The sequence below is a fragment of the Anabrus simplex genome, chromosome 1 (assembly GCF_040414725.1).
Source record: "Anabrus simplex isolate iqAnaSimp1 chromosome 1, ASM4041472v1, whole genome shotgun sequence".
Taxonomy (NCBI): domain Eukaryota; kingdom Metazoa; phylum Arthropoda; class Insecta; order Orthoptera; family Tettigoniidae; genus Anabrus; species Anabrus simplex.
The window spans coordinates 1,674,589,675-1,674,604,843 of NC_090265.1; the positions used below are offsets into that span (position 1 = coordinate 1,674,589,675).

The 15,169-nt window shown below is 42.5% G+C and overlaps 1 protein-coding gene across 4 annotated transcripts in view; it reads right to left on the bottom strand.

Moving 5' to 3' along the window:
- LOC136858677 (serine/threonine-protein kinase Doa) overlaps positions 1-15,169 on the bottom strand; it is a 283,440-nt gene that overhangs the window by 152,751 nt on the left and 115,520 nt on the right. For 2 of the 4 annotated variants that reach the window (XM_068225659.1, XM_068225662.1), the window contains one exon: positions 8,594-8,792. In XM_068225659.1, the coding sequence (XP_068081760.1) occupies positions 8,594-8,792 (199 nt within the window). Of the gene's footprint in view, positions 1-7,335; positions 7,977-8,593; positions 8,793-15,169 lie in introns of those variants that run through there. The other 2 variants (XM_068225660.1, XM_068225661.1) reach the window with 2 other exon arrangements.

Sequence of the window (15,169 nt, forward strand, 5' to 3'; positions counted from 1 at the left end):
TGAACTCCTTCCTTAGAAAAATTGCTAGTCACTAATACATCGCAGGTTTCCGGCGACGCAGGGTGGGAAACGTTAGGATTAGGAAGGTAGCAGCCATGGCCTGAATTAACGTACAGTCCCAGCATTTCTTGGTGTGAAAATGGGGAAACTACCGAAAGCCATCTTAACGGCTGCCGACGGTGGGATTCGAACCCACCATCCCCCGAACGCAAGCGCATAGCTATGCGATACTAACCGCACGACAACTCGCTCAGTCATTTTTGAAAATAGGTATTTTTCTATCAGATGAGGATTTTTTTAAATCGTCATATTTTGTATAGGCTACCCAAGATGTTTTTCTGGTTTTCTGATTCATCATACTGTTGGTTAACTTATTGCGTCTGTCCACATATGATTGAAGTCTTGTGCAACGATGTGACATATGAACTGAGAAAATACTGATCCGTTCTTCCCAATATGAAACAGGTACTTTTGAGTAGTCATGAGCATGGCTCATAGTTATAGGGCAGGCTAGAGTCGAGTTTAATTGTCAAATGTCAACTACTGTAAGTTATAATACAAAGATTAGAATTATGTTTTGACTACCTTTATAACACTGCAAATAAATCCTGCTATTATTAAAACTTCCCTGTAAGAAGAGGACAGTGAATGCAAATGGGTATTATTTTCAAATGAGCTGAGCTCGAGAGTCCATTATAGCATACGATTCTTTCAGTGTACAATGGCTCACTGCATGTATCGCTGCAGCGGAAGCTCGGCTCCCCGTCAACGTCCAGTAAGTGCTCCACTCAGCACTGTCCGCTGGGAGTAAGCTGAATCGTGTGCCATGAGCTCGCCGTTCCTGTGAATCGATTCACTCGGACACTTGAATGAATTGATACACTGCTTCGAATCATTCATTCAGTAGCCAACAGTATCACGCAAGGAGAGCTAGGAAGGAGGCGGGCAAAGGCTTTGGTTCTTAGTTGCAGAATGCAACAATGGCAATCGAGATGGGAAGGCGATTCTAGAAGGAAATGGACGAAAAGACTGGTTGCAAAAAGAACTCCCCGGGAGGAATCGCCGAGTATAGCCGATCAGGTCTCCTTCCCGTAAGAATTCAAACATGTTCCTTGCTACTAATCGCTCCATACTCTCACAAATGAGCCATGTTATTGCTTGCTTGCTTGTTTTAAGGGGCCTAACATCGCAGGTCATCGGCCCCCATGTCATTGCCACCGGCCTATAATTATCAATGTTATCTCCTCATCCACTTTTGAAAATTGGTACTACGTTTGCACACTTTCATGCCCTGGGTACATAGCCACTGTTAATTGATAAGTTGAACAAGGCGCACAAGGAGGGGGCTAATGCTTCTGCGCACTGCACTAAGATAATTGCAGCTATGTTTTCCGGCCTGGAAGCAGCATGTGGTGAAGTCTTCTGAAGGCCGAATTACCTCCTACTCCTTGAGGAAAAGGTTGGAGAGGGAGAGCGGTGATGGTTGAGTTGTGTTTGGGTACATACAGTGGCTCAAAAAAGTATTGGTCTGCCCATAACCGTGGTATGAACAGAATAGTATAGTACAAATAATGGTATATATAATGGAATTACACGTATGTAGATATGCACGAAAGTCAAGTACACCAATAGGTTGAATATGGAGCCAAGGAGACTCATGCTGTTTGCAAACGGACCAGTAATACGACGGCGTGCGTCATTAGTCTCATTACACGCCAAAGAAGTACTGGTCTGGTAAAACAATATCATCGTGACATTGTACTGTCCGCCGCAACTCGGGCTCATTATGTCTGTGCTGACACGTTGGAAGGTAATATTCAGCACTGTTTCCGCGTTCAGCTAGCAATGGGAAGGAAAATTAAAGAAACAACCGTGGAAGAAAGGAGGATTGCAGTGCGATTATTTCAAAAAGGTAAATCTTTCAAGGACATAAGTGAAATTATTGGAAGTGCTGTTAAAACAGATAAAAATATTCTGTACAGCTACAAAAGAGCAGACAATAGAAAATAGACCAAGAAGTGGCAGCCCCTCGAAGTTATCAGTACAAGACAAACGGCAAATAGTGCGTGAAGTGGCCCAAAATCCTCAACTAAGTGCGCCGAAGATAGCAACTGCATTACAACAAGATGTAGAAGTGCAAGCGTCATCTGAAACCATCCGCAATGTGCTACACGAAAGAGGATATGTGGGCAGAACAGCCCGTAGAAAGCCGTACAGCAGTAAGGCCAACAGAATAAGAGATTTGCGTACGCTAAAGAGCACAAAAATTACAGCGATTAGGATTGGAAGACAGTCGCTTTTACCGATAGAGTAAATTTACCCTCTTCAGGTCAGACAGACTAGTGGTAGTGTGGAGGAAAACTAATTCTGAACTTGAAGAGAAGAATCTTGACAGCTACTGTGAAACCTGGAGGTGGCTCCCTGATGGTGTGGGGTTGCATTAGTGCGAATGGTGTAGTGTTGACTACTGAATGCATGATTCGAAGCAGTGTATCAATTCATTCAAGTGTCCGAGTGAATCGATTCACAGGAACGGCGAGCTCACAGCACACGATTCAGCTTACTCCCAGCAGACAGTGCTGAGTGGCGCACTCACTGGACATTTACGGGGAGCCGAGCTTCCCCTGCAGCGAGACAGTGAATCATGGCACGTCGAAAGACTCGTGAACGAGCGCGGCTCAGTGGGACACAACATACACATGGCTCCTTATCGGCTCACTGGACACTTAAAACTATGAACATTTTAATACTTCATTTTGGTGTCAGATTTTAAGAGAATAAACAATGTAATTTAGCAAAGTTCAAGTTTATGTAACAAAGTTTAAATTGAGAAGTATTATCCAATACAAAACAAATTAAGTGATCTGCAATTTTCATTCTATGTAAATACCAATCAATAAGTGTTCATTTGATCAGTCCTGAATTGCAAAACATAATAATCACCACTTGTAGATTTTCAAAGCAAAAAACAATTGCTTGTTGTCTGCTAACAAAGACTTTTATATCAAGAAGCTCTTTTCCATTTCAATTGATATTAGAGGAGCGTGCTTAAACTATGTCACTGGCTGACAGTTTTCCAATGAAAAAATTTCCACCATGAAGAACATCTGCAATTTAAGACCAAACTTAAAAAGTTTCACTACACTAACAAATAGCCTGATTGTGAATAGATTTATATTCAATTCTGCAATAAATTGCACTTACCAATAAGATAAAAAATCATCAGTATTAAAGCCCTAGTAATTGGCTTATATCTTACGAAGTATGAAGAGAGAATTTAACAGCAAGAAATGAACAATGAACTATTTTGTAGACTCAAACTTCTGACCATCATAGGACCAACAGGGCGGTATGCATCATCCGTCTCCTGTGACCGAACTTATGCAATCAAAACCAAGCCAGCCTGTGTCCTTCAAAGCAGCTCGGAACTTTTTGGGCAAAAAAACACTTCAGCAACATCTAGTATGATATTAGTAATTTTAAGTATGATATATGCACAACAAAATGAGACTCAAAAACTGTGCAGCGAAATCAATTTTCTAGCACAATAGTTTATCTGGGGGTGATGTGCAGAATGCAATCAGGATTTACCGCAAAGGATCTAAGGTTATGTTTGCCAAATTTACACACAATTCTGTACCAACACGTTTGAGAGAGAGAACAAAATTACTCAGGTCCAACCTCCACATACAGGTTGACGATTTGCATACAAGAAACAAAACAATGCTGCTACCGCCCTCGTGGACCTTAGCCTCACATACGACCGCTGCTCAACCGGAAGGCCTGCAGATAAGAGGCGAAGTGTGTCGGTGTGATGAATTTTGTTAGTGATGGGATAATTAAATACAAAATAATCACTTACTGGAATATTTAATTTTATTATTTTTCAATTATTCATTTGGAACTCCATTCAAATTAATGGGACACTATAACAGTGAATGCGTTCGAAATAATCAAATGAAAAGTGATCCAAATGTCAACTCAGAGGGAAATTAAAATTACCTATCTCCATTCCCTTACAGGAAATGTGTGGGTGAGAACATCAGTCTCTGATAGGCCATCCAAAAATACAAACTCATGCCATTACTTAAAATGCATAGATGCATTGCATTACACGCACACAAAAAGCGCAATGCTGACTACTTGGCTCACCAAATTTATCAAGACTTAAATTAAAATTTACCACAATTTTCTCCAAACGGCAAAGTTGTTCCGTCACTAAATGACTCAAAACTTAATGCTGTCAGTGTTGGAAAAGAACAAGAACTGACTAAGGAAGTCTGTATAGGATAGATGAAAGTAAGGAGCCCCTGGCACAAGTGAGAGGAAGGAATGCCCAGATTCAGCTAAGGGCCACACGGTCGCCAACCAACACTCAATCACTGCTTATATGCATTTAGGGAAGTTTCCCAGAGAGCAGATTGCCGATCAATTATTTACCTACTCTGAAATAACTGTTGACAAGTAAAAGAGAGGTATATAATTAAACTGAAAACTTTATTCATGACATATCCGATTCTTCTACACAATACAACTGAATGGTACTAGTAACTCATTTTATTATTTAAATAAATGGACGGAGGTAATAATAATAATAATAATAATAATAATAATAATAATAATCGTATGGCCTCAGCTACCGTGTGCAGACATTTCGATTTGACGCCATCTGGCTGTCTGCTCGCCAATTTCAACGTTCCGTTTTACTCTAGGTCCTAGGTGCTAGATGGCAGAGTAAACCAGATCTCTCTTGGGCGTCTATGGCTGAGATTTAATTAATTTTGTCGGGTAAATACCGAATGTATCACCAGAGATCTTTTACATGCCGACATCGTACGACATGGAGTGTCGAGTGGACTTTTTCCGCCCTTAGCCTTGGCTTTTCAGATCAAGTCCACTATCTCACTGTCGGATATCTCAATCAATCTCAAGTAGGCTGACTGGATCTTGAACCAGCCCTCAGATACAAGTAAAAATCCCCAGCCTGAACAGGAATTGAACCAGGAGGTAGCCTGCAGCCCCACTATCCCCCAGATAGGAATCTTATATGCCAAATTACTCTTCAACTGAAGTGATTATTCAGCATCCTCATTTTCAGAATGAATACTATATACAGGATCAGGTGATTTTGCTCATTAATAGGCTGAACTAGCTTGGAGTGTAGAAGTAGAAGGAACGTTTTCGTAAAACAATCCTGTACTTAAAGGAAAGCAATCAATGTTATCTACATCAACCAAAAAACAACTAGTGTTGTCAAGCACTCTTTCAGAGAACCCTTAACAAGCACCCGTAAGTTTGTGGTTTCCCCCCACAGCCAACGAACGGAGATTATATCAGCTAATATGATATACATACCCTACATATAAACTTCAAATAATATGACATGTAGAAAGTCAATAAATTACCGATCACCACTATCTAAGACTGCATGTTGTTCCAACCCCTCTCTCTTCATAAAGAACCATTTTGTTGCATAGTTCCTGACGATAAAGCTAAGTGGTCTTGTGTAGGTAGGACTACATTGAACAGTGTACACCTCATCCCTTGACGAGGCCTTTCCAACATTTCCCGTCCTATTTATTATACATTTGGCCAATACACAATTTCCTACCAAACTTGTGTAGTTCTATTGTATTAGGAAAAAAAAAAAAAAAATCAGTATTTTTTAGTGAATGTAATCATTTAAATGTGTTTCACATCTACAAAAGCAATCCCTTTTATAGGGTAAGTAAAGACAAAACTCTTGCATTAACTTTACAGCTTCTTTAAGCCGTGCTTGTACCCAGGGAATTTTATATCAACTAAGACATACTGGTATTCACCTTACACTTCCCAAATTCCTGGTTTGCCATCAGACAGTATACTTAAACCATTTATTGAACAACATTTTGCATTTTACAATTGGCTTAAAATCGCACCGACACAGGTCTTATGGCGACCAAGGGGTAGGAAAATCCTAGGAGTGGGAAGAAAGCAACCGTGGCCTTCAGCTACAGCCCCAGCATCTGCCTGGTGAACAAATGGGAAACCACGGAAAACCATCTTCAGGGTTGCCGACAGTGGGGTTCGAACCTACTATCTCCCGGGTGCAAGCTCACAGCCCTGCACCCCTAACCGCACGGCCAACTCGCCCGGCGACAACATTTTCATTTCTTTTTTCTTTGGATGCTTCTCAGTAGCAGTGATTCCTGAAGATCAAGATCGATCCTTTCAGGGTCAGCACTGATATCTTCTGAGATGGCCAGTTTGTACAAAAAAGTTCGGCAGAAATACGAGAAGAGACGAGGAATGGTTCCACGCACTCCCACCATTAGGTCGATGACAGATTTATTCTAGATCGTACTTTTTCTGGTAGCATATGATGGAAGACAAAATAATATAATAACGAACAAATAGTCCACACGCAGAATGATCGGCAATGTAGCAACGAAAGTGTACACCATGAACAAACGAACTAAACCAGTAGCCTTACTTTCTATTGTTACCAGACTTCCTCAAATTCAATAAACAAAGAACAAATTTACACAAACCAATCTACTTGGTTCTATCGTTAAGTCTAGTCCTAAAAGAGATACACCAGCCGAAAAACCTATGCGCTGTCCCTACAGCGTACAACGAGATTAGGTGTCCTTGAAATTACCGAGGTAAAAGCCAAAGTCAAGCACGGCCATCTCCTTAAAGACCATGAAGGCCGTTGGGGGAGGGGAGGGTAAGATAAAGGTTTTCACTCCCTGTAACCTCGCCCCTAAAGAGAGAGAACGGTAAACTGTATACCGGCCCGGCCGCCTTTGCTCCCAGAAATTAGTTTTATATTCATTCTTGGTGTGTGTGTGTGGGGGGGGGAGTGAACATCACAGCCATGTGCGCCCCCAGAAATCGAAACCTCGTTTCTTATAAGTTTCCAATTTCCTGAGGGGAAATCGAACCCACGTCCTTTCATGCGACCCGATACCGCATGTACTGCCTCAGCTAAAACTTTCCATTCGCATATTCGGCCAATGAAAAAGGAAACTGCGTGAACCCGTGCGTAAAACAAACAGGAAAATGAATATGTAGAGGTATTTTACACCACCGTGCACACAGCCATGCACGTAATTTTATTTCGAGATATGTGCGCATATTCTGTTAGACAATTTTGGCTGTCGTAAATATGTTTGTGTGCTATGATAGTTAATTTTCAAGCAAAAGGGGCAAACACAAAGTGAACAAAGAGCGCAAGAAGGAAAAAGAAAGGCAAATATTTCATTTAAAAAAAAAAAAAAAAAAAGCAAAGGTACTTATACAAATGCTGAAATGGAATGTGAAACAAGATTCTAGCTATTTGCAACATTCTACCTCAGGTTCCATACACGGAATCCATGTCCAAGACAGCCGGGGTACACTGCCTGGGGGTAAGTCCACCATAGGCCACCATGATGGCGGCTGTTGCTGTTGAAGGGAGAGCTCGCACACTTGTTGATGCAGCAGCTGGTGGGGCTGGCAGGGCTGGCAGTAGACAGTTTGTGGTTCAGGTAGCTGATGACAGTACAGGGCTAAAGGAGATTCTACCATATCAGCCATGGGGCCCAAGGGAAGAGACCAATCCGCTTCCATTTCTTAGTGTCGTGCCCGTAAACGTTTTACAAAATTACATTTTCACTCAAATACAATTTAAAATCGGCACACCACTGATCACCATAACTATTATACCATGTGCTTACTACTGTAAAGTCATAAACCACAAGCAAAATCTAAGTTTGGCATTGGTTCCGCGGAAAGCGATGCGTCACATACGAAAGTTTCAATAAAGGATTCTTCGAAGCATCTAGTTATTCTCTGCGTTTAAATGAGCAGCAAAATAACTAACGACTCCCCCAAACAGTAACACCCCTAACAAATTCTCTTACCACCCACGGTGCCTCAGAACATGGTTTGGCCAGTGCGTTTGCCACACACTGGCCAGCCATCTAGTCGTGCACACGCGCTCTCGATAATGCCAAGATGTGACGGTGCCACTACTAAAATAGTTTGGCAGCCAAAAATAGCCAACGGAAGAAGAGTATGAAACCCACAGCGGTAACGAACAGCACTTCTACCTCCGCAGCGCAACGCTGCTGGAGAAACCTTTAGGCTGTTCGCACGGGACTAACAACTGGTTTCCAGACATGTCCACTTGAAGTCTAAATTTAACCTTTTTTAATTAATAAACATGTTCTTGATCATCATTTTAACAAGATATTCAAGCATGATCTGGAGTAACAAGAACTTCAAGGATTGCAAATATCAGCTCCATCACCTTCATAATTCTTAACAGTTATCAACATTTGTTTCAAGAATACTTGTAACAAATACTCCAGCAGGCTACTTAATGTGTTCTGAGAATTCAAATACCCCCGCAACTGAAAATCAAAAGGACACAAACATACGAAGACGACAGTTAATATTGTTACTCGAACATTATCCCTGTGGTGCCATGATTTTGATTAAGCTTAGCACATACATTAAAGCAACAGTGGAATATAACGCAATGCCGAACCTGTGGTGGTAGCTGCAACTATGGGAAAAGCAAAATGGGAATTTTTAAATAGCCCCCATGCCATTTGCCAACACTAACCTGACTGGATGTGTAAGAACGACGACTGTGCTCCAGAACTTCTCTGTGGCGACGGGAATGACCACCATGGCCACCATGATGGCGACGATGGTGCCGGCGATGATTGCTCGATGTAGGGGAACGTCGATGACTCCGTTTGTAGCGACGCTCAGCACTGGTGCCACGTTCATGCTGACGGGACCTTTGAGCCCTCTCACTGCTGAACAGTCCAAGAAGACGATATGTCAAAAATATGGAAAATGTTGGTTTTAGACTATGCTGAAAGAGAATTGACGGGAAATAAATAATACTATGTTCCATTTTGAGATTGTGAATCTCGACATGTAATGTGGCATTATATTGCCTGTAAGGTTCCTAGAGAATGAAAAAAAAAAAAGTATGGCTAATTTCTTGCCAAATTGCATGTAAGAAGACTGTTTACGGAAAATATTTAAATTGTTCACCTTCAGTAGAAAGCGTACATAATTTGAAGTTTCATGAAGCTAAGAGCGTGAAATAGAACGTAAGAATATTGACTGCTGGTGCTTGTCGCTATGTATTTCAAAAGCTTCTAATGGATTAATAAATATTAACAAGGGAATGTTAAGTTCATTTTTTAAAATTACTGCTGTAGTTTTCACCAACAGCAGTCAAAAATGTAAAAGCCCAAACTTAATCCGTGGGTGTAATTTGTGAATTTAAGTTTCATGTAGTGAAAACTGTTTTACAAGCTAGTATCAAACTTCTAGAACAAGTCACTTTCATAAAGGCGATCTTCATTCAACCTTCCGAGTTTCTTAGCTCTACAGCAAGCACAAAGCCTGTGCTTCCTGAAATCAGTATTATTCGCAACTTGAAGGGCTAGGATTGGGAAGGGTGTCCCTCCTAGTCTATGGTAGCAAGGACCCTATTCGTAGAGAGCCCTGTCCAGGGAGTGGCGTCTCTGCCTATAGGAGTTCCAGAGCACACTGACATGGTATCATCTGGGAAGGGTCTCAGTTCAGGGTTACGAGCGGAGACCTCAACGGAATCTACAGCGGAAAAGATGGACTTCGGTACCGTGGAGATTGCGGAAGAGGCAGCAGCCCAGTACTCAGGGAATAGTACGAGTATTATGCATCAACAGCATGTCTCCCATGTTAGGGGCGGCATCAAGGGCGTCTGTTCCCCATGTATGGGGCGGCCTGAATAATCGCTGGCTCTAAAATGCCTTTGAGAGTGGCGACTCCTCTGTAACAATAGCCTAAAAATGAGTGATGGTATACCATTAACACCCCGACGTGACAAGAGCTGGACAAGGGGAAACGAAAATTAAACTCCACGTCCAATGTTCTTTATAATCCATTCCTGATCTCCAGTGTCCTTTGGTCAATATGCTTTTGACGTGATTTTTATCCTTTCGAGCTGACGCCGTATAGGTGACCTGCGGATCTCTAAAGATGAGGCCCTACCTGTGATTAATTATAATGCTGAAGCCCCGGAGCCGTAGCCGTTGGAATTAATCAATTACGGTAAGTCCCTGTCCTGACCGGGAAGCGAACGCGGGGCTCCTGGGCCAAAAACCAGCACGCCAACCATTTAGCCATGTAGCCGGACAACTCCAAGTTAAACCCCGAAAGAATGCGCACTTCGAATAACTCCTTCCTGCCATTGCATGACTATCGTCAGATGGGAACGCAGGGTTCTTCTCCATACAGGGGAGTTTCCCGTCACTAAGTGCTCTAGCTCCGTCGTTTGTCAGTCACTGCGCAGGGCTCGGCAACACCCAGGCCTAAATTACGAGTGCTGCGCAGTAATGAGAGAGATTTTCGCTGGCGCCTTTGTTGGAATATATTTTATTCTTTTACATTCTTGTGCTAAGCAATGGAAGTGCTAAAAAACAACGTTATGCATAGGAGGGAGAGAGAGAGAGAGAGAGAGAGAGAGAACGCATACCGTACCTTGTCAGTCACACCATTTGCGGAACTAGCCCATATATTGCTTGGCTTCGAGGGTCTCACTTCAAGTTGTGCTACAAGCAGCGCCGTTAATGAGAACTATGACCATTCGCAAGAAATTAGTGCCACACTGAGAAGGCCAGGCCAACATTTACAAACTTTCGTAGTCAAGTGCTCTGTAGCAGAAGAATGAAATAGGGTACGGCTTTTTAGTGTCGGGAGTGTCCGAGGACAAGCTCGGCTCGCCAGATGGTCTTTTGATTTGACGCCCGTAGGCGACATGCCGTCGTGATGAGGATGAAATGATGAAGACACATACACCCAACCCCCGTGCCAATGAAATTAACCAATGATGGTTAAAATCCCCGACCCTGCCGGGGATTGAGCCCGGGACGCCTGTGACCAAAGGCCAGCACACTAACCATTTAGCCACGGAGCCGGACTCTTTAGCAGAGAACTACCATTACAGCTTCGGTTTAGGATAGCATGGTGCTATGCGCTCACCAATGTGGTGTATATACCGAGTAGTCTTGCACTAAGACAAAAGCTAACATGCTAAGATTAGAAGCGTTTCAGATGTGGGTCTGCCGTCGCACGCTTCGTATCAGCTGGGTAGACATTACAAAATAAGGCGGTATTGGCCACCCTCCTTCAAATAATTATACATGATTATGATGCCTGTAGTTTAAAGGGGCCTAACATCTAGGTCATCGGCCCCTAATAGTACGAAATGAAAGAAGAAATGTTATGACAATTTAAAAATCCATAATCCTCCATTGGCCAGATTCGAAAACGTGAGGACGAAGGATGGATGGATGGATATGAAGTTGAAACAATCAGTGGATCCGACCAGCAATGCCCCACATTCCCAGAAACTAGCGTTAAATAATAGTACTACAGACCAAGGGACTGCTTCTAAAACACAATACTCAATCGATGATAGTTGTAGTTGAAACGGGTCCAAAATCCAGGTCATCGGCCCCTCATAATGGCACGTATCGCTAGGAAAATAGAAACATGCTATTTGTCATGTTGCGGTACTAATCAAAAGTAGCGTAGACTCGCGGTATTCCACACATTATGGTATTATTCACAGGTAATGAAATTCGCACACTTAACACAGACCTACGGTGTTTCGCACACTGCGGCGCTATTTACAAGCAACGCAAACCTATGGCGTTCTTCACAGAAGTGGACTAACCACAGGCACCCGCACTATCCCGTGGTGTTCCTCACATAGTGGGTACTCAACATAGGCAAGGCAGAACCATGGTGTCGCTTATCCCATGGTGTTGCTCATATAGGGGTGTCTGGCTTCATGGCTATATGGTTAGCGTGCTGGCCTTTGGTCACAGGGGTCCCGGGTTCGATTCCCGGCAGGGTCTGGAATTTTAACCATAATTGGTTAATTTCGCTGGCACGGGAGCGTGTCGTCTTCATGTTCTTTCATCCTCATCACGACGCGCAGGTCGCCTACGGGAGACAAATCAAAAGACCTGCACCTGGCGAGCCGAACTTTTCCTCGGACACTCCCGGCATTAAAAGCCATACGCCATTTCATATAGGGGGACGAATCACAGGTAGTGTAAAATGCATCCTGAGCCACACACTATCGCTACTAACCACAAACCTACTTTGTACCGAACATAGTGGTACTACGCGCAAGTAAAAGCAACCCATGGAGTTCCCCGCGTGGTTGTACTAATTACAAGTAGTTTCATGGTTCTAATAAAATCCCTTGGTCGCCCCTTTTAATCGCCTGTTACGACACGCAGGGGATACCGTGGGTGTATTCTTTGTCTGCGTCCCCCACCCATAGGGGTAATGATTATACACGGGAAGATCGAGAGAAAAGACGTTCTGGGAGACCCTGCAAGTCTTGATTGCGACGGTGGTTCGGACAATCAACAATTTCGCTATTCCGCGCGCAACCATCGATAAAACTAAGCCAAAGTAATCGCCAACGTCAGATGACTGATACGGCACTAGATGAACCAGAAGCAAGTCATCAACGACGGTACAAAGAATTACGTACCTCGATACATTAATCTGTACGGTATATCATTTTGAGATTATCTTATTCCATTTCAGATTGCCATTCAAAATATAAATTATCATTACTATTAGAAAATTGTAAAAACTGACCAATTTATCTGCATAATGAGCAACAGAGCAGAGAAATGTAAAAGGAATTGTTTCGTAGCTGCATGATCGCTCAAAAAGAATGAGCGCATGGTACCAAGCAATTTCCTCGCAGGTACACTTTTATCGGAAACAGATGAACCTAGAGATGATTCTTGTGGGTATCCATAGGATGACTACATGGGAAGGAGATTTATATTTTGATAATTACAATTAAGTCGGATAAATTAATGTGAAAAACGTGAACTCGTTCTTTTTGGAGGGACTATACATTACAGGTAGGTTCACTTTCCAGGGTAAACAGAAAATACCAGGCATTTCCTGTTTATGTACTGATTCATTCGATACAAAAGCGACTAAGGTTCACATCTAACAATATATTTACAAACAATGCTCGATCACACAACGATGGTATAAAATTCCTTCTTTGTAAGCGGACTAAAAAATTTGCGCTTTACGTCCCACTAACTACTTTTACGGTTTTCGGAGACGCCGAGCTACCGGATACGTGACAGTAAATCTACCGACACGAGGCTGACGTATTTGAGCACCTTAAAACACCACCGGACTGAGCCAGGATCGAACCTGCCAAGCTGGTGTCAGAAGGCCAGCGCCTCAACCGTCTGAGCCACTCAGCCTTGATGTAAGCGGTTTAACGTCGCACTAAATCTGTGACGTTGAAATGAAAAGAGACTAGAACTGCGAAAGTAGCAGATGCAACCTTGAAGTGCAAACACGATATTTGACCAGAATGAAAATAGGACAACTCCGTAAAAACACTGTATGGACTAAGGTTCACATCTAACAATATATTTACAAACTATGCTCGATCACACAACGATGGCATAAAGTTCCTTCTTCGTAAGCGGTCTAAAAAATATTTGCTTTACGTAGGGTTTAAACGAGAGCATACTATGCTGTCTTAGGCCATCACAGCCCAGAGGCTGGTTGGATCGGGAAAAAACAACAAAGATTATGCGGTTAAATGGAAACAGAAAAAATTTAATTGCGGCGCCAAAATGAGGCTTATTAGGCAAGCTGAGCGAGGTAGTTCGCCATTATTTCTCCGCTGAGCCAGAAAGTGCTATTACAAAAAGACATCCTATGAACAACATATTTCGAAACAGAAGCACTAACCGTACGCTGAATGTAATTACTCGGCGCCAGCCATACGTCAGTAGCTTTCATACTGTCACCGCCAACAAGCTGAAATTGAGCGAGGGCAACATATCGAATCGTACTCCCTCCACGAATGCACGGCGAAGGCGGATCGTGATTTTCGCGAGACTTACGGAATGTTTCCGATGAATCACGAAGTAGTAAACGAGCGTTCGGGGCATAGCAAAGCGCTCGTGCCATAGGAAAGCGATCTGTGTTCGCTTAAGGCTCCTCTCGTCTTACTAGGTAAAATGTAGTTCAAACAAGAAAGCCTGTAATAATTACGCGCCAAGATGAAGGTTGATGGTACAACACTGTTGACCTCAAATAAAGGCTTGGACACTGCTTCTGCTGATGCAAGACAAAATGTCAAAATTATGTGATGAAAATAAATCAATCACTATCAATCACTACTGATCTGCATTTAGGGCAGTCGCCTAGGTGGCAGATTCCCTATATCTCCTTTTCCTAGCCTTTTCTTAAATGATTGCAAAGAAATTTGAAATTTTTGAACATTTCCCTTGGTAAGGTATTCCAAACCCTAACTCCCCTTCCTATAAACGAATATTCGCCCCAATCTGTCCTCTTGAATTCCAACTTTATCTTCATATTGTTATCTTTCCTACTTTTAAAGACACCATCCAAACTTATTCGTCTACTGATGTCCTCCCACGCCATCTCTCCGCTGACAGCTCGGATCATACCACTTAGTCGAGCAGCTCGTCTCCTTTCACCAAAGTCTTCCCAGCCCAAACTTTGCAACATTTCTGTAACGCTACTCTTGTGTCGGAAATCGCCCAGAACAAATCGAGCTGCTTTTCTTTGGACCTTTTTTCCAGTTCCTGAATCAAGTAATCCTGGTAAGGGTCCCATACACTGGAACCATACTCTAGTTGGGGTCTCACCAGAGACAAATATGCTCTTTCCTTTACATCCTTACTACAACCCCTAAATACTCATAACCATGTGCAGAGACCTGTACCCTTTATTTACAGTCATATTTATGCGATTACCCCAATAAAGACCTTTCCTCATTAATACCTAAGTATTTACAATGATCCCCAAAGGGAACTTTCACCCCCATCAACGCAGTAATTAAAACTGAGCGGACTTTTCCTATTTGTGAAACTCACAACCAGACTTTTATTCCCTTTTATCATACCATTGCTTACTGCCCATCTCACAACATTATCGAGGTCATTTTGCAGTTGCTCACAATCTCGCAACTTATTTATTAGTCTGTACAGAGTAACATCATCTGTGAAAAGCCTTATCTCTGATTCCACTTCTGTACAGATATCATTGATATATATAAGAAAACAAAGGTCCAATAATACTGCCTTGAGGAATTCCCCTCTTA